The sequence below is a fragment of the Coenobita brevimanus genome, chromosome 60 (assembly GCF_032717465.1).
Source record: "Coenobita brevimanus isolate Jiangsu-jjx chromosome 60, ASM3271746v2, whole genome shotgun sequence".
Taxonomy (NCBI): Eukaryota; Metazoa; Arthropoda; class Malacostraca; order Decapoda; family Coenobitidae; genus Coenobita; species Coenobita brevimanus.
The window spans coordinates 42,249,504-42,270,798 of record NC_137013.1 but is presented as its reverse complement, the minus strand read 5'-3'; the positions used below and the strand labels follow the sequence as shown (position 1 = coordinate 42,270,798).

The 21,295-nt window shown below is 43.4% G+C and overlaps 1 protein-coding gene across 1 annotated transcript in view; it reads right to left on the bottom strand.

Annotated features, from left to right (window-relative positions):
* Window positions 1-4,758: 4,758 nt before the first annotated feature.
* Window positions 4,759-21,295, bottom strand: part of LOC145403405 (uncharacterized) — a 38,944-nt gene continuing 22,407 nt past the window's right edge. Inside the window, exons 2-7 of the mRNA XM_080275186.1 lie at window positions 16,142-16,214; window positions 15,643-15,753; window positions 13,172-13,398; window positions 6,577-6,677; window positions 5,978-6,097; window positions 4,759-5,899 (exon numbers count right to left, since the gene is read on the bottom strand). Coding sequence (XP_080131312.1) covers window positions 4,759-5,899; window positions 5,978-6,097; window positions 6,577-6,677; window positions 13,172-13,398; window positions 15,643-15,753; window positions 16,142-16,214 — 1,773 coding nt within the window. The remainder of the gene's footprint in view (window positions 5,900-5,977; window positions 6,098-6,576; window positions 6,678-13,171; window positions 13,399-15,642; window positions 15,754-16,141; window positions 16,215-21,295) is intronic.

Sequence of the window (21,295 nt, the reverse complement as noted above, 5' to 3'; positions counted from 1 at the left end):
TTCCACTATCACCCAGTCCACCTCCAGCTACACTTGAAGCACAAGATGACATATTTGTCAATTACTAATTAAGGACAAGTAAGTATAACACCCAACTTGTGGACACACTGAACACGTGCGAAAAACAGACCGAAACAGAGTGCCTTAAGACGTGAAAACGCCCCCCCCCCCCTGCAATTTTTAATCACAGGAATATTTGATGGCTGCTGCAAAAGTGCGTTTTGCTAAACTGGATGCCACAAAACCAGATGTCCTACTGTACCTTGGCTACCACCTATTCACTGACTGGGTGACTGCAATGCTAAGTTAATGTAAATTGCCGGGGGAAAAAAAAAAAAATAATAATTTCCCCAAGCATATTTTCTTTTTTTTAAACAAGAATCTGAACATTCAGAAACCGACACCTAAGGCTGCACTGACAGGCATTTAGTAACATCCCTTTAGGTAAAGAGTGACTAAATGACAAATAAGACCCTGAACCTTAGGCCTAGATGTGATCCCTGTACATGTGCAGATGACCACAGGGATCCAGAATCTAATATCCAAGTGCTGAAGTGGAAAACATTATCTATCCACCTTTATCCATTCCTGCCTGGTGTTGCATCACTACACCCAAACTATTAAAAGTAGTCTTCCTTTGCCACCAACACTCTTATCTGTGTGTTGGTAAGAATTTACCTTCTTGATTTTATTCTTACTACTGCCTGATGATCTCATTCAGGTTGGAAAGATCCTTAAGTGTTCACCCCCCTCCCTAAGAAGAGTTTATTCATGACTGATCTCTCAACACTAGGAATACTGTATTTCAGTATCACTGTGATTACCTGCACATACCATACTTGAAAATGCACTTGTAACAAGGTATATCAATGGACTAAGAACACAGTATTAAGTCATGTTAATGCGTTCATTCTTTTTCTAGCATAAAATCTACTCATATGCAAGAATAGGATTTAAGTCATAGATAAAACTGACATTTTCAGTATATACACAAATATTCGCTCTGCTTCTTGCACAAATATATAATTACTGTAAGTCCTTACAATAATTATTTAAACTTATTTCCTGGTATATATACTATAGCAATCTCCAACTATGCGTTTTTTAAAACACTACAGTACTTTGTATAACTACCTGTAACTCAAAATAAGATAGTTTACTCTGATATAACCATCTTTTATATACATATTTACTATAGGCTATACACAAAAATAGATTAGTGCATAAGCAACACACACCCAAACACATACGTAGAGTAAAGTTGTGGGCCAATGTTTCTCTTCACCGTCTAATCCCATCCTTGCTTGGAGAGGTTTCACAGTGTATGATGTCCATTTACCAACAGCCAGATGCCTTAATCTTAGACAGGTGGCTGAGGACAAATAATTTCTATGTCACCCTTTCCTCCACCATCAGGCTACCCTCCTTCCAATTCACATCACCCTCATTAATATACTTGACACCATCCTAATTCCCCGTCAGGTTTCTCCTCCCAATCACTCATACACCTCTCTTGGTTGTCATCTGTTATCCATTCACTCCAAACCCTGTATATCTAAAAAATAATCAAACCACCAGTAACGTGTCTTCATTCACTGTGAAACCCCGACTATGACTTCCATCCATTTAAGAGAAAGAGGTACAGTAGGGGGTGATCACAAACTATCGTTAAAGGGTGTACCTCCAATATGTGCTTGTCTTGTGTTTGCAGAAATAAGTCAGTACAGTAGCAATACACACGCACCAATAAAACACCGAAGTACTATACCTCCTATGTGTATTTTTGTCTTTGTGTTTGTAGGTGTTGCATCTTACGTATACAGCCAAAACTCTGTGAGGTAACTAATTAAGGTTGAGGTGACAAGGCTGAATTTGTGCGACTTAAGTGTGCCCATGGAGTTTCCTCGAGCAGCATGCAGGCATACACTAACTCCCACACTCCTAATGCATGAGAATACAGTAATTCCTTACTTAACACAGTAGATGTATTCCTAAGAACTACCAAGCTAAACTTGCTTCAAATGTGGGCTGTTCCAACAAGAAATATAATCCCGCCAAACATTTAAAAATTATATTCAAAACTGTAAACAAATAACCATTTTTAATTGATGAGGTTTTCGGGTAGATCTGTACGTAAGAAATGTTTACATATGAAAGCAATATATTTAAGTGACTTACCGAAATAAATGCTAATGTAAGTTGTACCAACCCTGCCTCTTCACTGACCATCTTGACTTCTTAGTAATGAACAGTGTTATGTTGTGTGAAAAGTTTCCTATGTTGATTAACTGCTTTAAGAGTGGCAAACACATGGAGTGAGTGTTAAACATGGAATTACTATATGGCAATATTAAGTTTCTTACAGGCGGAGCTACCATTCCGGAAAGAGCAAGGCATTTGTAAGATAAGACAAATAGTGTAATTAGACAAAACCCTATTTAATTAATGGATTAACTCCTTCAATTGTTTTCTTTTTTAATTCTTGCTAATTAGAGATTAATTTATTCAACTTCGGGGAAATCTATTGCATTGAAGGGGTAAATGAAGCCAGTATCTAACCTCTCTGATATAAAATCTCTCCAAAGCTAAATAAGACTATCTGAAGACTGCAAGAACTACAAAAAATACAGTACATCACTTTTTTTCTTTATGAATCCCAATCTCTAAAATAGTACCAACTCAACACCCTAGGAAGAGAGAATTAATCCTGCATGCACCGAGGAAGTCCCTATGAGTAAGGTGCAGCAGTCGTGACACTGTCCAGATACACCACCTGTTCTTATGCTGTAATTATCAATAGGATTTATTAAACATCATTTATCTCATGCTCCTAGTTGAATTTTTTGTTAAACATCATTTATCCCATGCTCCTAGTTGAATTTTTTGCAATCATTTATCACTTGACTACTTGATAAAAAAAATTAATACAGGAATATGGTTACAAAAGGGAATGCATATCATTCATAAATGAAGTTATATTTATCCATTTAAACAATATCTGCTGGTCAAATGGACAGAATTTACCACCGTATGTATGTTATGCACCTGGTTATTTCAGGTCAGTGCGAGATGTGGGGAATGTGATACGTAATTAACCGGGCTTCACATTACTGTACATGAATTAATGCAGCCTCTCATGGTTGAGATAACTGCGGTACTTTTACTCAGTTGACCATAACTAGTTACACGGCTCTTATAGTTAATACTGTCACCATTACCTCTTATACTTAGGTCAACTATAGTACTCTATTTTAAACAACGCCAACGAATACTTTTTGGCTGAAAGTGGGTTGGAGGAGCTTAAATCTTAATGTTGTTTCGATTAGTTGAATCTGGACAGACTTCTGCTGTATTAGAAATTTAAGGTTAAAGAGTTTTGCGAGGCACTGTTGAGGCAGTACATACATACCGTATACATACAGCACACAAGCGCGCGCACACACTCTTTACCCCCCTCCAGTACGATAACGTTGCAGGTTGTAAGTCATTCTTACCACCAACGCAAGATTTACATTTCACTTCCATTAACCCATATGATTTTATCTTGCTTTGGGCACTGCATGTAGCGAAGGGGTTAAAAGTAATCTCCATCAAATCAGGAGTAGCTAAATTTTTAAAATGGCGTAGCTAATGGGTGGCTCAAAGAGAACTCTTTAAATTAAGTCAACTGGTAGTCCATCCATCATCCAATGATTTACTGTCTCAGGAGTACAGGGACCATGTGTCAGGCTACTCAATCACAACATTTAGGGACTCAACCACCCCTTAGATGTTAAACCCTACAGGTCCTATCTGACTGGAGTACTTGAACCCACTTGACCACGCTTGGGGAACTGGAATGATATCCAAATGAGAATATGAGGTGGGTAGTAATACTAATGGAGTGGACATTGTCACCCCCTTACTACACTTCTGCCATCATTCCTTCAGTAATGGTGTCTCTATAACACTATTCTTGCTACTGTCAAGCGATTTTATTTAAGATATGCAGTACCTGTCATAGGTGATGTGGTCAGAGGCAATCTCAATAAGTCATAAGATGGTACCTCGGTTGCTTTACTGTTACAGGTAATTCTAGTTAGCACAGGGGGCACCTTTAATACTGAAGGGGTTAGCATGCTTTCATACTGCACATACATACTACACACTAACACACTGCCATAGGTAGTAGCATACAACTATCAAAATCACTCCTGTAATCCAGATGTACAGCACACTGCAACACAACACACAGGTCACTCGTACTGAAGGCCACTCTTACAGTCTTTGATACATGTTAAAACTGTCTAACTTACTCTGACAGTTGATATTGTGTTTGATACAGAGCACACTGAAAATTATGGAAATTAAAACCAACAAAGCATTTATAACTACACCACTGTTTATCTGTATGATGGAAATTAGAATCAATGAAGCTACTGATAACTGCACCATTGCTCCTTTGTACCCTCACTTTCACATTCAAACAATGGCAGTCATGCAGAATAAGATTTAGTTAGAGCAGACTATACAAACCCAGGCAGAATTAAAGTTTATGCAAAAACTGTCAGCAAAGAAGTGGGGGCATCCAAATGGGATGATGATTGTCTGATGCAAAGTTTATCGATATTTGATCAGTTCCCCCACAAGTGCATTATGCACATGCCACTCTGACTGTCACAACATCATTTCAGCAGAACTTGCATGTGCGTCGTTACTGTCAGCACCACTACCTCTGTTGCAAGACCATCACTCTCAAACTGACTCTCAAGTTGTGTTTCAGTGAGCATTGTGGTGTCCTTTAGCTGAGGGGCACTGGGATCGTTCTCTATCAGTACGAGCATTTTCTAGCGTTTCCTTGTCAGGGTGATGGATTGGGGCTGTGGCTGGATCCTTGGAGGTACTGGGAGAATGCTTGCCATTGAAGACAGTGAAAGCAACGGTGGGATTCCAATATTCCTGTTGGGGAGAGTCTGGGTCCTGACGAGATCTGACAGAGGAGACGTGGCCAGTACCTTGGCTGAAGTTAATGCTGGGTTCGTCCCCCGCCAGCAGCAACATACAGGGAGATCCCTCACTGGGCTCCAACACCAGGGAGGGACGTGGCGTGAGGGAGGGTCGTGGTGTGTGGTATGGTGTGTCCTCCTCACCCCACGACCATTCCCCAGCCTCCAGCCGATCTGCTGCTGGAGTGTACTCCAAGGAAGGGCGAGGAGTGGACCAAGGTGTTGCCTCAGGCGGGGTACGATAAGCAGGGGAGCCCAGCGGGGAGGACTCAGCTGAGGAGAACAGCGGGGAGGCGGCACGAGATCGTGGCGCCCACCACGGTTTACCAGGCCCAGGTGGTAGTGTGAGGGAGTGTCTTCGTAGGATAGGATCCAAGGCTGGCTCCAGGGATGTGTCCATGGTGACATCTGGGACAGGTTCTGCAAATGATGGCTCAGCACAGGCCATGACTGAGCAGGCCACCACAGAGGTTGGTGCCACTAGACGCTGAACCGTTGGTGTGGCTGAGCCCAGCTGTAGCGGTCTGGAGTAGGATAGGCTACGGCCCTTGCTGGGGGCTGGAGGAGTAGCAGGGGAGATGTGGTGTCCCAGTGCTGCTGCTGCAGACCATCGGCGCTGCTGCACCTCACCCAGCAGTGGTCTCGTTTCACAGTGACCACTCTCCTCTGACACAGATACATCTCCTGTCCACCATCCATCACTTCTCCTCTCATTTTCATGGTGACACATTTCTATCCCACTCTGCTCCCTCCCCACAACACCCTGGAAGGCCTCAGTGGGTGATGTAGAGGTGAGATCCTCGAGGGACGTTGAAAAAGGTGAGGAAGTGGAGAATGGGGAGATGGGTGATGTGAGGGCGAGGACTTGAGAGGTAATAGACTGGGGTGAAGAGGGGAGACCACATACATCCTCACTTACCCCCTCCAACACCAAGTTCAAATCCCTTGCTCCAGCTTCCCCCACCAAACCCTTGCCATCCCACTCACACCACTGCGTGTCACGAGGTGTGGCATGGCGGTGGGTGTTGAGCATCATGGGGGAAGGGGGAAGGGAGCAACAGGACAGTACTTCCTCTGCTTCCTCATGTAGTACTGACAGCTTGCGTGCCATCCTTGCAGCGTGCAATAACAATAAGGCAAAATAACGACATGCGTTGCTAAACTCTCATGAGGGAAGTCCAGGGCAATAATGTTTGTTCTCTAATTCAGAACCCCAGATATACAGGAGGATTACAGACTGAAGCTGTACACCTGGGCTTTGTATACCTAGTCTCTCCCTACAAACACAAAATCTAACTTCATATACAATCAGGGACAAAAATTTCCCCACTACTGCACTAAATCTACATCATAGAGTATGCTGCCCATCATTTTCAGCATCGTATCAAAGAATCACCTACTGTCAAAGCATACAAAACCTCTCTCAGCATGAGAGTATTAGCCAACACAAAGTCAAAAGCAACGAATTACTGACATAATAGCTTTTCTCCTCTACACTTACAAAAGGCTGTTTCTAACCACTCCCTACATGAAATTTCACTTCACATTACCTAAATCTGCACTTACATGAACTCTGCATGCTAGAACTCACCTATATTGGTCGAGTTGGTCATATGCAGGCTTGGGGGTGTAGAGGGTGTGGTCACTAGCCATTGGTCCCACCGTCTCAACTCCCTCCTCCTCGTCCTCGTCTTCTACTTCCTCCCCTTCCCTCGTCTCTTCCTCCTCCTCGACCTCCACTACCCCCTTCCCCACCAGCGCTACTGCCTCCTCCTCCTCCTCCTCCTCCTCCCCCCCGTCTCCTCTCACGCCAACCTGAGAAAAAGCAACAATATTAATAACTGATTTTGTACCTCTTTTGCAAATATTTAATCATGATCCTTCCTTCCATTATTCACATTCATCATTACTACAGTACTAGGATTTATCTCCAAGAAACATTCAATGTTACTCATCCTAGTCCTCAACTAATTACTGTACAATAAATAAGAGGACAATCAAAATACTGTACCAGTACCAGAACTAGGAGACAAGTATTACTACCATCATCATCATCAAACCAGCCCTACTGCCAATACAGGATTACAAATGGAGTGGGCAAGATCTAGTAATCAGAAAATGAATGACCACTAAAGCAGGATAACTACCCTTAGTGCCTAACAAACTGGGTCATATGAACATTCACTCGTCATGAATTTACCTCCAAAAATTTTACATGTATGGTTTTACTTTCTACTTCCCAATACAGTACGACTTTGGAAATTAATCATCATAACGGATATGCTTTCTTTTCTACCCTCCACCCCTCTCAGAAGCTCAATGTTTCCTTTACTTTCTATATCCCCCATTTCAATTTCTCTCCTTTCCCTTATTCTGCCTACACGCACCCTCTCCCCCCCTATTCCTTCCCACGTTATCAGTCTGTATTATCGTTCATTTCCTCATAAGTCTGTCTCATCTTCACTTTATTTCTTAATTTTCATATTATACAATTATTATTTACTTCGTCGAACTGTCATACTGTGCTTCTCTTTCTGACTTCATAATCCCCCTTCCCCCATTCTTCCTTTGCAATGTTTTCAGTAATATTACATTTCGCCTTTTCTCTGCTTTCTCAGGTTTTTCATCGTCTTAATTTTCACTTTCTTCCCCCTTGTAGTCTCTCTCTCTCCACTGCTTTTTAGTGATCCCCCCCCCTTCTATTTCATTTCCTCCTCCCTCCACCACTCAGCTCCCACCCATTACCAACACCACACAAATAAAACAACATAAATGAGACACAATACAGACTAACAACTATCATCCTCCGAACTATTTCCTGCCACGGTATCATATGGAGCAGTCATCGAGTAATAGGCATCCTGTTCATCGTTCTCCTTCTCGTGTTTTTTTTTTTTTTAACCTTACCTCCCATCTTAGGATAATACTAATACTAATAATAATAAAGAAAAGTATTCGAGAGCTGAATGCTAATCGCCCGCCAGAATATGAGGTTGGAGTAGTCCAAGATTTTGGCCATATCTTTATACCCCGAAAGGTTCATGTTGATGGTTCAAGCCGTTCATGAGATATAATGGTGTTCAAGTCGGGCGATAAAAACTAGTTGACCTTTGGCTGCCCTTTTGGTGACCTTAACTTTGACCCTGAGTGCTCATTTTTTAACCATGATTTTGGCAACTTGACCCCCTGAAGGTTTCAGGTTGATAGCTTAAGCGGTTCATGACATAATAGGAACACACACACACAGGCAAGCAAAACATTATCGCTCCGCCTTCTAAAGGCGGCCAATAATAATAATGATACTATTGTACTTCATCATTCATCAACAGCCCTTATGGCACCAAAATGAAGATGGTGGTGGTGGTGGTGGTGGTAGTAGTAGTAGCAGTAGTAGTAGTAGTAGTAATAATAATAATAATTTGTTAAATACAGCATACCCCTGGTACCTCACTGCAGCCTCTCCACCCAACAGGATACAACTGCAACTGCCACAAAGGCTGATTTGCATATGAAACAGTCTTGTCTGAAGCACTAATGCAACTTTCTAAACCTGACTCAACATAATCATGACGTCAACGATAAAGACAATGGCATACCCTATTCTATTTTTTCCTCAAACCAACTTACGATAATCTGAAGATCTCAACAAAAACCATGACTGCATGTACTCTCACCATGTCTTACGAAAGCACAAATATAAATTAGGTGAATTCTTAAAAATGTTAAAATTATCTTGACGTTTCACCAAACTGGTTGTCATTAAAAAATTAATACCAACAGCATATCTTTATCTAAATATTCATTAACATACTAAAGATCATTCTCATCATCTGTCCATCCCAATCCCATTCCCTACTTGACTATGGGGGTGAGGTTGTGGCCGGAAACTAAAACGGCAAGCACGAAACTAGCGGAAAGAAAATTACTCAACACTAATATACGGTACAACCATTACAGTTAGAGATTTCATTGAGCCAGCTGATACACCTCACACTGTACCAAGTTTTACTCCACATGAAACATGTTTACAAATGAATATTAAAAAGAATGAAAGTCTAGTTGAAAGAGTACCTGACAGCGTCCCGACCGGCAGCCATGTTGTCGTTGCCTGGCGGAGTAATACGATTTTCACGAGCCACTCATCTTCAATAGGATAAAATAGGTTTACAATAGGTTGGTTAGATTAGTTTAATATCTAAAATAACATATGTTTGTTTAATATTATTCGAAACTAACTTAATCTCAAGATTAGAATGTCACTTGGTTTTAAAGGCCGTGAAAGATTCGCACTAGTTCGGTCGGCGAATGCACATGGCATCGTTCGTCACTCAACCAAAGCAGTCCCTCATCCCTCTACCAAGTAACCTATTATTTCACCGGAAATTTAAAGCCACTTGCATGCATACTTCGTAGAAAATGAACACTATCAGAATGTGATACACCAACTGCTAAGAACATTTCAAAGGCTGATGAAGGCTGAATGCAGAAATTATCAAAACACGACATACACTTTGTTTACTACATTGAATCAATGTTATGGTTATTACACGACTGTCATGTACCCTGTCATGTCTGTATCCATCATAGTTACATACTGATAAGTTTCTTGAGTACAAGTTATGAATAAACTACTTAATTATATTTTTATTCTTATACAGCAACCACTGTACTTTGCAAATAAACGAGTTAAAATTATCTACATACCTAGGCTGCTTTCCTCCCCCAAAAAGTGGAAAAAAAAAAAAAAAAAGGACAAATATTCCACATGATAATTAAAAGTTATGATGAGCTGATCAGAAAAATGGGTTAACTCCATAAACCTGAGTGTTTATTTTCTTATATGGATGATTTTGTTCACATTAGTAATGACTTTGAAACTCGTGGATCTGCTAACCTCAATTAGCCCCTTACCCCCCTTTATGCAAGGAAGAAGGAACCAAAGGCCAGGAGCCCGCAAACCGTTCCTTCCAAGAAAAAAAAAAAAAAGCCAAATTCAAGATCCTTTCATTTCGAGATACCTGTCATATTGCGTCTGAAAGACAGATCATAGGAAGTAGGAAATACAGACAGAGGGAGACAGTTCCATTCCTTTAAATAACACCGTCAGGTCTACCTATCTATCTTTATTGCCAGACGTGTTAATTACGTAAAGGATGGCCACAAACTAATCGCCTCCACGTCATGTCTTCACGTTTCTCTCCAACTCACCCCCATTTCTCATATACCGGTACCTCTCCACCCCACAAGAGAGCACACCATCGGACAGAAGAGATCAGGCTCCTTAATTAATATTTCTTCAGGAGCACTAAGTCTGAGCACACCTTGACCTGCAAGACCTCTAAACTATAGTCACAACTCACCAGGCTCCACACACACACACACACACACACACACACACACAATCTATACAGGAGCATTATGTCGCTATAAATCACTTCCACAGATTATTTTCTTCTGAATATTGGAGGCTTATAAAGTGTGGCAATGTCTCTATATATCAGCTTCATATGTTTTCTCCTGAATGCTAGACACGAATATTAAGTATCTGCTTCAGTACGTTTCTGATTCCAGATATCAGCTAGAGAACACTCTCCTGAATTCTAGAAACTGTTATCATTATTATTTTACCAACAACAGCACCGCTTTCTTAGGCTCCAGAGGAATTTCTTTTTTTCAGATATCCGGAATTTGAGCTATATCAACCATTTTAGAGGCTGCAGCACACACAAATTTTTCTGGATATATATGGCAGATCTTAACTACACGATTAATGTCTGCTAATCCCCTCCCCGGCTTTTTTTTTTGGGGGGGGGGGGGACTTAGGAGTGGCCAATTATGACCTAAGGGTAAAGGATAGAATGGTACAGAGCATTTCCAGTTCGATAACGGTACACACCGATTAGTACAGCAATACAGAACATTATACCACATGCATAGACTACACAATTACCTGGCTATATTAGAAAGACCTTAGCCGTATTCTCGCCAGTTTAGGCTTTTAGCACCTCATCCATGGCGATTTATTTTCAAACCATACTTTACAACTCCTATATGCTGTTTACCACTCTTTAGTATCAGCACAGAAAACACAGAAAGGATTATTAATGAGTCAGACTGGATGAATATTACAGGGATTATTAGCAACTACATACAGAAATAAACTGACAAGGTTAGAAGTGCTAAGGAGCCTCTTGATCGACGAGTACACGACGCCAACACAAGCTTAATGATAACTTACAGGACGCTGGTGACTACAGATGGACTACCTGGTGCTGGTGCCGTGCTGAGTGAGGCTGGCTTCAGATGTGGTGGTGCCGGGTGTGGTGGAGAGAGGAAGTGGTGGAGAGAGGAAGTGGTGGGGAGGTGTGGTGGCGAGAGGAAGTGGTGGGGGAAGGTGTGGTGGAGAGAGGAAGTGGTGGGGAGGTGTGATGGAGTGAATGTAGAGAGGAAATGGAGGGGCGAGAGGAAGAAAGGAGGTGAAGGGGTGTGGTGGAAGTAGGAAACAGAAAAGACTACAAGGGTGGTGTGGTGGTAGTGGGGGGAGGAAGTGGAGAGTGTTAGTGTGGCGGTGTGGTGGAGAGGAAGTGGGAAGGGGTAGAGATGATGCTGTGGTGGAGTGAGGATGCGGGGGAAGGTGTAGTCGTAGTGGAAAGAGGAAGCGGAAAGGTAGAGGCATGTGGTGGAGGAAAATAAGTGGTCCGGGGTGCTGTGGTGGTGCGGCACTTAGAGGGTGGGGGGGCACGGTGGAGGAGAGGTGTGATGTGGTCGCAATGCAGTGGAAGGGGAAGAGGTGAGATGTGGAGGTGGTGGAACTGAGAAGGAAGGGTGTGGTGTGGTAGTGTGGCAGAAAGCGAGTGGGGGAAGTCATGGAGGTGAGGTGTGGCGGGAAGATGGTGTGGGAAGGATTGGAGCAGGAGAGTGATGTGTTGAACGCTGGACAAGATGGTGTGGAGTAGAGGTGTGATGGTGTGCTGAAGAGGAAGAAGTGGGTTGAATTGGAGGAGATAAGCACGATGGAGAAGACTGTGGAAAGATGTGGTGATGGTACCAAAGACACATGGATTGGGGAGATGGCGGGGTGGAGTGGGTGGAAGTGGTGGTGAGGGGTGTGGTGAAGTATACATGTGGTGAAGGGACGTGAAGAGGGAAAGTTGGAGTGGTGGTGAAAGGGAATGGGGGAGAGGAAGTGGGAAAAGGGTTGTGATGCTAGAGATGAGTGGCAGTGTGGTGGAGAGTGGGTGGTGAGGTTGTCAAGAGTGGGAAGGTGGTGATGCCAATGAAATAAGGAGAGACGATGTGGTGAGGTGGAGAGGGTAGGTGTGGGAAGAGAGAGAGGGTTGGAATGGCGATGTGACAGAGGATGAGAGAGGGTATCGGAAGTGGAGAAGTTATGGATGGCGGTGTGGTTGATCCAGAGGGAAGAGTTGGGTATGGCATGAGTGGGGATTGTAGTGTGGTACTGTGGTGAATTTATTAACTGTAGGAATGGTGGTTGTGGAGACGATAAAAAGTGTGGTGGATGTAGATGCTGTAAAACTGGTGATGCGAGATGAATTGGTGATGTGAATGACAACAGTGTAATAATAATGATATGATGATAATAGAGGTGGTGGTGGAGACAATGGCAATAATAATAATAATAATAATGATGAGTTTTTCCAGAGATGTAGGAAGGCATGCGTGGAGGGACCAGACTTGGGTGGTGCAGCGGAAGGGTTGATGATAACTGTGTACACTTGATATACATTTCCTGTGATACGACATGCACACTAATACACAATGAACCTCTGTGGCAGCATCCAAGTAATCTGAACTTAATTCTCCACCCTTGTAACATTTAAAGCTAATTCTTGCTACCTAAGATCGATTTAATTGTGAGAAACCACCTGTTTTTTATTACCGGGCCTCAAAGAATGAACTGTGAGTGGATGCAGTGCTTGGACACGGCGAAGGTGGCGTGACTGTGAGGTGAAGATGACGATGAGGAATGTCTTTGATTAGCATGGGGTGGGGCAGACGGTGAGACAAGGGTTGGTGCAAGTGAGAGGCAGAGATAGGAACAGGTAAGGCAGGTGATGCAAAGGTACGGGAGGAGAGGAAGATGGGGTAACGCAGGGGGGAGGCTGGGGTATGGCAGGGTAGAGGCTGAGGTAAGGCAGGACAGGATCGGCACAGAAAAGACCCACCTGACGCAGAGTTCGGTGTGAGGGCGGAGGAAGACACACCTGGTGGAGAGTGCGGTGCTCAGGCAGGGTGAGGAAACGCACCTGGGGGCGGGGGCGGGGGCGGGGCAGGGCGGGGGCGTGGTAGTGGTGCTGGGGTGGACCCTCGGGGCGGTGGCGGGGCGAGGCGGACCCGGCGGCATCAGGCTCACTCCTCCCCTCCTCCAGCCCCACACCTGCGCTACCCTCACCTGTAGTATACATAAGACATCCGTTTATATCCAAGGGTAACTGAGCTTTATTAGCACAGAGTGCCTCACACTTGCAACCCCATCTGGAATACATAATCACTTCATGGAATATATAGTCGAGAGCTTAACTACGTACGGTCATAATGTCAAAATGTCAAATCAATTAGTATATCTTTGTCCGCGGTAGCTTCTCATCTAACACACACACACCATAGACCCTCAAGGAAAATAAAAGTTATGAGCATAAATACACTCTATGAGCATATCTCATTTTATACATTCCTGAAGCCAACATCAAAGTTTCTTACTTAAAATAAACAGATTTTAACTCCAAGGAATATAAAGTTTTGTATATGTAACTTCATACACCAAAGCTTCTCACCAGTATTACACAAAAAACAGGTTACTTCAAGGAAAGGAAAACAAAATGATAATTTATAAACCCATCTAGAGGCCTTGCGTTAGAGCACGTAGCACTTCGAGACCCAAAGCCATTCTGATATCCAACAATGACCCTTGGATAGATCAATGCTCACCTTCTCCTGTTGAGAATGTGCTCTAACCTACTGAGTCAAGGTGGTTGTCATTGGAAAAGTTTATTATTGAAAATTCTGAGAAGAACCAACATTTAAAAACAAAGATAGCTATTCCCTATTACCCATTACGACCTGGGCTGGGCTACCATGAAGTAGGGGACCGGACTATGTCCCTGATGCCACTGTGACTTAAAATTTTAAACTTGTCACCTTTGATACTTGACCTCAGGCGCAAGGCAAGGCCATCGTTTCAACTAGTGCCCTCTGATTACTAGACTACAATAAACAGCAACAGTAAACAGAAAGTACACACACATTAATATACAAAAAACAACAACAGATATTCTTTATAGCAACAGCTGACCACTGGAGGGAAAGAAGGTGGCTGTGGGATATAACAAAAAACTATAAATGTGCCAAGGTAGCTCAGGTAAGGAAATCCATACAAATCAGGGTATTACAAGCTGGTACTGCTTTCACTCTGGGCATATTCTCCAAACGACAGTTCCTTGTGGTGGGCCATGTTATTTCATACAATCTCAGGGATCAAAGTCTCCCATATTTCCGGCGAAGGTTCTTCACCAGTCATGCACTGATGGTTGGTGTTCTTCTAGAAGACACAACTATCCACAATCATATTCAAGTGGAAACGTACCATCTTTTTTCAACAACAACAGTCACATTCAGTTTATCCCTGTTTTAAAAGCCCGAGGATGCCTGACACACTGAAGGTTTTTATATGGTTATTGACAGTTGGTTTTACTGAAGCTCCCCGCTCATCAAGGGGTATGGACTGGGGACAGGATCAGGTAATTATTGAACACCGAGAGTGGGAAAAAGTCTTGTCACTAGCCTGTCCATGAGCTCTTGAAAAAATGACGCTGTAAGCTCCTCCTGACAGCATACTTTTCAGCTGGGCTCCTTCGATCTTTGCTACGTCTTTCCCTGTGGCCTACGGAAGAGCATGTGTCTGGCTGCAGGGCATCACTGTTACCCTAAATACCTTACCACTTTTTATATACTGATACAAGCATGGTCGCATAGTCAGGGGCATATACTGACACACTCATTCTCAGCAGGAATATCTTCTTCCTAGTCTCACCTGTCCCTTGCTTTCTAGTCACCTTACTCTGCCTCCTTGCAACACTGCTCTCTCTCTCTCTCTCTCTCTCTCTCTCTGCCTACTGTTACTAATCCCTGTAACTGTATCGTTCATATAAAGTTCACTGCATCATATGGAAGGGTGATGGTTAAAATTATCCCTTCAATGCTAACGATGTACAATTATGGATGGGCTATCTGTAAGAGTTCATGTGAAAGAAATGCACAATGAAGTCGAGGTGTTCATTTGGTTCTATTTCTGTACTTGTCTCAACATATCAATACTAACCAACAGGGTGTACAAATCTACTAGCATCTGAAAGGATACATTCACAGGCACAAACTCAAACATATAGAAAGGATTTTGTTCCAATGCTTACTTAAATCGCATATGGGGCGGTGAACATCGTATCACTGGGCACCTATGATTCCTCTCTCTCTCTCTCTCTCTCTCTCTCTCTCTCTCTCACACACACACACACACAGTACACCTCTACATGAATGTTACAGGTGTAGTTAGACAGTAAAACAAGAGGGAATATACTACATTATTCCTAAAACCAGACAAATGTACTCATTACACTGAACCTTAAGCATTGTCACGTACCAGGGTGAGAGCGGGCGGGAGAGGCTGGTGTCTGTGTGGCTGTTGAACCAGTGGAGGGTCGTCCTTGACAGCTGGGCCCACACAGATCACACTCCACACCAACCTCGACACCTGAAACCAAAGGAAAGGTTACACTTCACGCATTTTACAGATACACATAATTATGCACGACCAACCTCCATACCCACGACACAAGAAACGGCAAACTCCTCACTTGTAACATCTATAATTGTGTGGTAACCTGATTATACAGTCTCCCAGGATAATGGGTGAATAACCAGCCATAAGTTCAAAGGCTAAACATAGGGACAAGCGACGCTGCCACTTTATACAGTCTGCCTTCGCCTTTCTCTCTCCACTTGCGACAGAAGACAGAAAATTATGATTCGGTACAGGAAGTGTTGAGGGTTACATTCTTCAAGATAAATACACCATACTATGCACCAACTTCCAAACCTGCAAGTAACACTAAGCGGCAACATTAAAATCACTCACATACACAGTACCAACAGAATGCGCTCCAGTAGTGCCGCCAGACCAACACAAGATGCGCTCCATTCCAGCCAGAGAAACTACATTCGCATCTCACACATGTAGAAACCTTACACGTGTGACTGACCGGCACAAGCGCTCTTCATTTGTCAGGCAGGTAGTGCGGTGTACTTTGTGGGTAGGAGTGGTTGTTAAGAGCCGGGTTTATGAGGCAGGTGTTTCTCCCCCCCCCCTCTCTCTCTCACTGCTACCATCCCTTGTGCTTCGTTTCTCCTCCTCCTTTCCTCCTCTTTTTCCTACATTCCCCCCCTTCACTCATAATTCTTCTTCACCATCATCATCCTCCACCTAATCTTTCCTCCTCCTCTGCTCTTCTTCACATCTACCGTTACTCCCCTCCATCTCTTCTCTCTTCCTCCTCTTCACATCTATCTTTACTCCCCCTCCCTCCCCTTCCCCCCACCACAGGTAAGTAACGCTAATTACTCCCACCTGTTGACGTACCTGATACCTCCCATGGATTTTAATATAGGTCTTTAGTCTATTATTTTTAAAGTGTCATGCAACAGGGTTTTGAAGCAGCGGGATACAGTAATTATAGACTGGGCAGTGTGTGTGTGTGTGTGTGTGTGTGTGTGTGTGTGTGTGTGTGTGTGTGTGTGTGTGTGTGTGTGTGTGTGTGTGTGACCACGTGCTTTTATTTTCCCATCTGTGTTTGTTAGTGTCCTTGTCTATGTAAGTTAAAGGAAGTCTCTCTTTCACACACACACACACACACACACACACACACACACACACACACACACACAGAAAAATATTAAGCTATCACATGTCACGTTAATTTCTCTTACTACTTACGCAAAAAGATCAATAAACATAAAACACATAACACTCTAGACAAGCCTAACGCGTAATATGCATAATAAACCGCTAAGGAAGAGGTGCTAGGGCTCTCTCTCTCTCTCTCTCTCTCTCTCTCGTGATCACGGTATTACGGTCACCCAGGCCTCACCACCAAGACTACAATAAAGAAATTCACCCTCGCTTGTGTTAGTCCGTGTGTGTTGGACGGTTTTGGCAGATAACACACACACACACACACACACACACACACACACACACACACACACACACACACACACACACACACACACACACACACAAATTGAGAGCCAGAGAGAGAGAGAGAGAGAGAGAGAGAGAGAGAGAGAGAGAGAGAGAGAGTAATGGACTTGAGGAACGGAGAAGACAACGACAAATGAAGTAAGAGCAATGGATGCACTGAGGAAGGAAGGACGGAAGGAAGGAAAGGAGGGAAGGAAGGAAGGAAGGGAAGAACGTAAGGCACAGATGAAAAGAGGAGAGGAAAAAAGAAAGGAAGAACGAATGGAGGGAAAGAAAATGAAGAGTGAAAAAGACAATGGAAGGGAGGAGGGAGAGAAGAAAAGAAAGACCACAAAGGCATGGAGGAAAAAAGGAAAGTAGGGAGAGAAGGATATTCAATAGTCATTTAAAAAAGAGAAAGACAGTTGGATTAAAAGGAATATTGAAAGAAATGCATGAGTAAAATAAATACAGGATAGAATAAGGGAAAGTTCAGTTCCCCTACCTTCCTCCCTTACACATATATAGATCTAGGTCACACACACACACACTCTCTCTCTCTCTTTTTATTATATACCTCATCTTTCTCTTCCTTCCTCTCTTTCCCATTCTCCTCCTTTTACTTACTCCTCTAACTCCTGCTGCCTATTGTCCCCATTCTCTCTCTCTCGCTCTCTCTCTCAATGTCCCCCCTCTCACCTGCACCACAAACCGCTGCAAGGACAAAGGAATCTCCCCCCCTCCCCGTGTGTGTGTGTGTGTGTGTGTGTGTGTGTGTGTGTGTGTGTGTGTGTAAAGGTTTGCATGTTTGTGCTTAATGAATGATATTGCATTTTGACATCAAGTTTGCACTCTCTCTCTCTCTTACACACACACACACACACACACACACACACAACCTTACAATGAGAAGGCAAAGTGACTATCACCGTTAATATAATCGTCATGCAACACTATCCTAGAGTTATCCCGAGAGTGAAGGGGGTTAATCTTATATAAATTTCTCCCCACCTACAAACATTGCGAGTTCAATTCTCAGCAGTAAATTACCGGTTTTATATCCTCCTATCTGCATACACTTTCACTCATCAACCTTTCATTCTAGTCACTTTCATTTTGACTCCGAATCACCTGTGCATATTCCGCGCTTGCTAATCACAACTTAATGGCCAGTTAGGCATCTTCCCCCATCTACATGCTCACTCCCACCCTAGACTTTCACTGCCTTCACCTCACTGCAGCTCCGCATCACCTGTGTGTCTTCCGCGCTTGCTGTCCCCGTCTTCTCACTTCCCCAACTTCCATAACACTATCTATGCATCACATCCTTGTATTACGTGCTTTCGTTCTCCTCTGTGCACCAAACTTCCATATTATATTAGCTCCGCATCGCCCCTGTTCATTCCGCGCTTGCTTACACACACCCTCGGCAAACTTTCACAGCAATATGGCTCCGAATCACCCCTCAGAATTCCGCGCTTGCCTGTACACAAGATATTTAATTTCACTGCACAGTAGCTCCGGATCACTACCGTCCATCCGCGCTTGTCCACCCTCTCCCTCTTATATCCTCCCGGCACAGTTATCTTCACATCACTCACGTGCATTCCGCGCCTCTGTCTGCACGCTCGCTCCCTGGAATTTTATGGTATTCACTATTTTTCTAGCTCCGCATTACTCGTGTGGATGTCGCGCTTGGTTCCACTCACCACTTTTTTGTTTTATTTAGAGTCAGCCCCGTGAATTCTGCTCTCTCTCTCTCCCTCTCCCTCCCTCTCTCTCTCTCTTTCTCTCTGTCCATACCATTATTTCCACATCATCCTTTTGCCTGCCGAGCTTTACCTGCCCCCCTCCCCCCCGTCTCTCTCTTTCTCTCTCTCTCACACACACACACATTCATTGTACTCATCACATTCCAGCTCCGCATCATCTGTGTGGCATCCGCGCTTGCTTATCCATTCTCCTTTCATCCCGGGCCCTATGAAAGCGACTGATAGATATTCGCTGTGTTGTCTCATCTCCATTAATCACTCCATTACGACCTCATTGAATCCATAATTGACCTTTTCTGTGTGTGTGTGTGTGTGTGTGTGTGTGTGTGTGTGTGTGTGAGAGAGAGAGAGAGAGAGAGAGAGAGAGAGAGAGAGAGAGAGAGAGAGAGAGAGAGAGAGAGAGAGACTACCATTAAAGCAACCATAAATACCCTTAGTTATCATATACACAATGACCACTAAACCATCTTCCCAACTCTCTCTCTCTCTCTCCCTTTCTCTCTCTCTCTCTCTCATCTTTACACAAGTCAATCAGATATTCGGTATATCTGATGGGAAAGGACCACGAAGGAGCAATGACTGACAATGGAAAGGTACGTAGGTAGGTAGGTGGGAAGGAAGGAAGGTAAGTAGGTAAGTAATTAAAAATGCTCTGAAGGTAGGTTTGGTCGGTAGATGTAGGGGGCAAGAGAATGAGAAAGGGTTAAGCTAGGTAGGTAGGAGACTAGGAAGGTAAGTATGCACGTGCGGTTGAGTAGGTAGAGAAAGAATGAAAAGGGTGAAAAGACAGGCAGGCAGGTGAGTGATTGGACAGGTAGGTAGGTAGGTAGGTAGACAATAAGGCACGGAGAGGCAGAGAGATAAGACAAGTAGATAAGCAGGCAGGTAAGCAGGTAGTAGGGCATGTGTAAGTAGGCAGAGGGGTGAGTAAGTATGCAAATCGAGAGAATCACTAGCTTTCCATCAGTATGTTAATTAAGTGTGGGGTCTCTCTTGCATACACACTTACGGCTCTATTAACAGGGTAATAATGATGGGGTGCTGGAAAGAGGAAGAAAGAGGAGGATGAAGGCTCTCTCTCTCTCTCTCTCTCTCACACACACACACACACACACACACACACGAGTAAATGACAGAAAAAAATAAATGCTTCAGATAAAAACACGACCACTCCCATCACCACCTGAACCTTATCAATATGGTTCTGTAGATCAACATAAAAAACCACCACAACTACCAACATTATCTCTACCAACACCTTATCTACCACCATCCCTAACTACCAACATCCTATCTACTACCATTCCCAACTACCACCATCTCTATAACAAGTGGGGTGGTAGTTATAGGGTGGGCTTGGAAGAGGAATGATTTTAACACCTCTCAAATGACAGGTGGAAAAAAACACAGGTAAGAAAAAAACTCATTGATTATGTATGCTAATGAGAGGTGGGTGAGAGAAAAAAGTGGGAAAGTGATTTGTTAGAGAGAGAGAGAGAGAGAGAGAGAGAGAGAGAGAGAGAGAGAGCAGACCGTGAATCGGGTATTAACACCATTTATAGACCAGTTTCCATTCTCTTTATATCTTTGGAAACAATAACTAGAATAAATAATCACTGTTGAGAGAGAGAGAGGGGGGGGGGAGAGAGAGAGAGAAACTGAACAAAAGTGCATATCAAACTACGTCTATGAGTCTCTCTCTCTCTCTCTCTCTCACACACACACACACATACACACACACACCTAAAACCCACTCTCTCAACGGCACCTTAAACTCCCGCATAATAAAAACTCCAGCCACGATCATTTCCAAAACGAACGTAGCACTGGTACCAAAGCAATTTATTCTGCAGAGAACGCCTTAGCATCTTTTAACAAGCGACTGATGCAATATAAAAAAACGATAGATGTGGCACAGATGAGAAGTTTGAGGTTTAATGTGGACTAGATCGCTACAGAACAGGCGCTGCGAAGATTCTTATCCCGCGTACAATATGGGCCCGTCTCAAAATGCTTCGTCTACGTGTCATAGTGTTACGGTCAGGCTGGTAAAGGGGTCAGGGTTGATGCTGGGAGGCCTGCATCTAAATTGGATCTTGGTTTTTTCTTAAATGATGTGAACGAAAGGAAATGGGAAAGTTTCGGCCCAGGTGTTGCATATGAGAGAGAGAGAGAGAGAGAGAGAGAGAGAGAGAGAGAGAGTGTGTGTGTGTGTGTGTGTGTTTATTTATTAAATCACTTCCTCTGATTCTCGTCGTTATTTTTCTTCCTTCAACTGGGGTGGT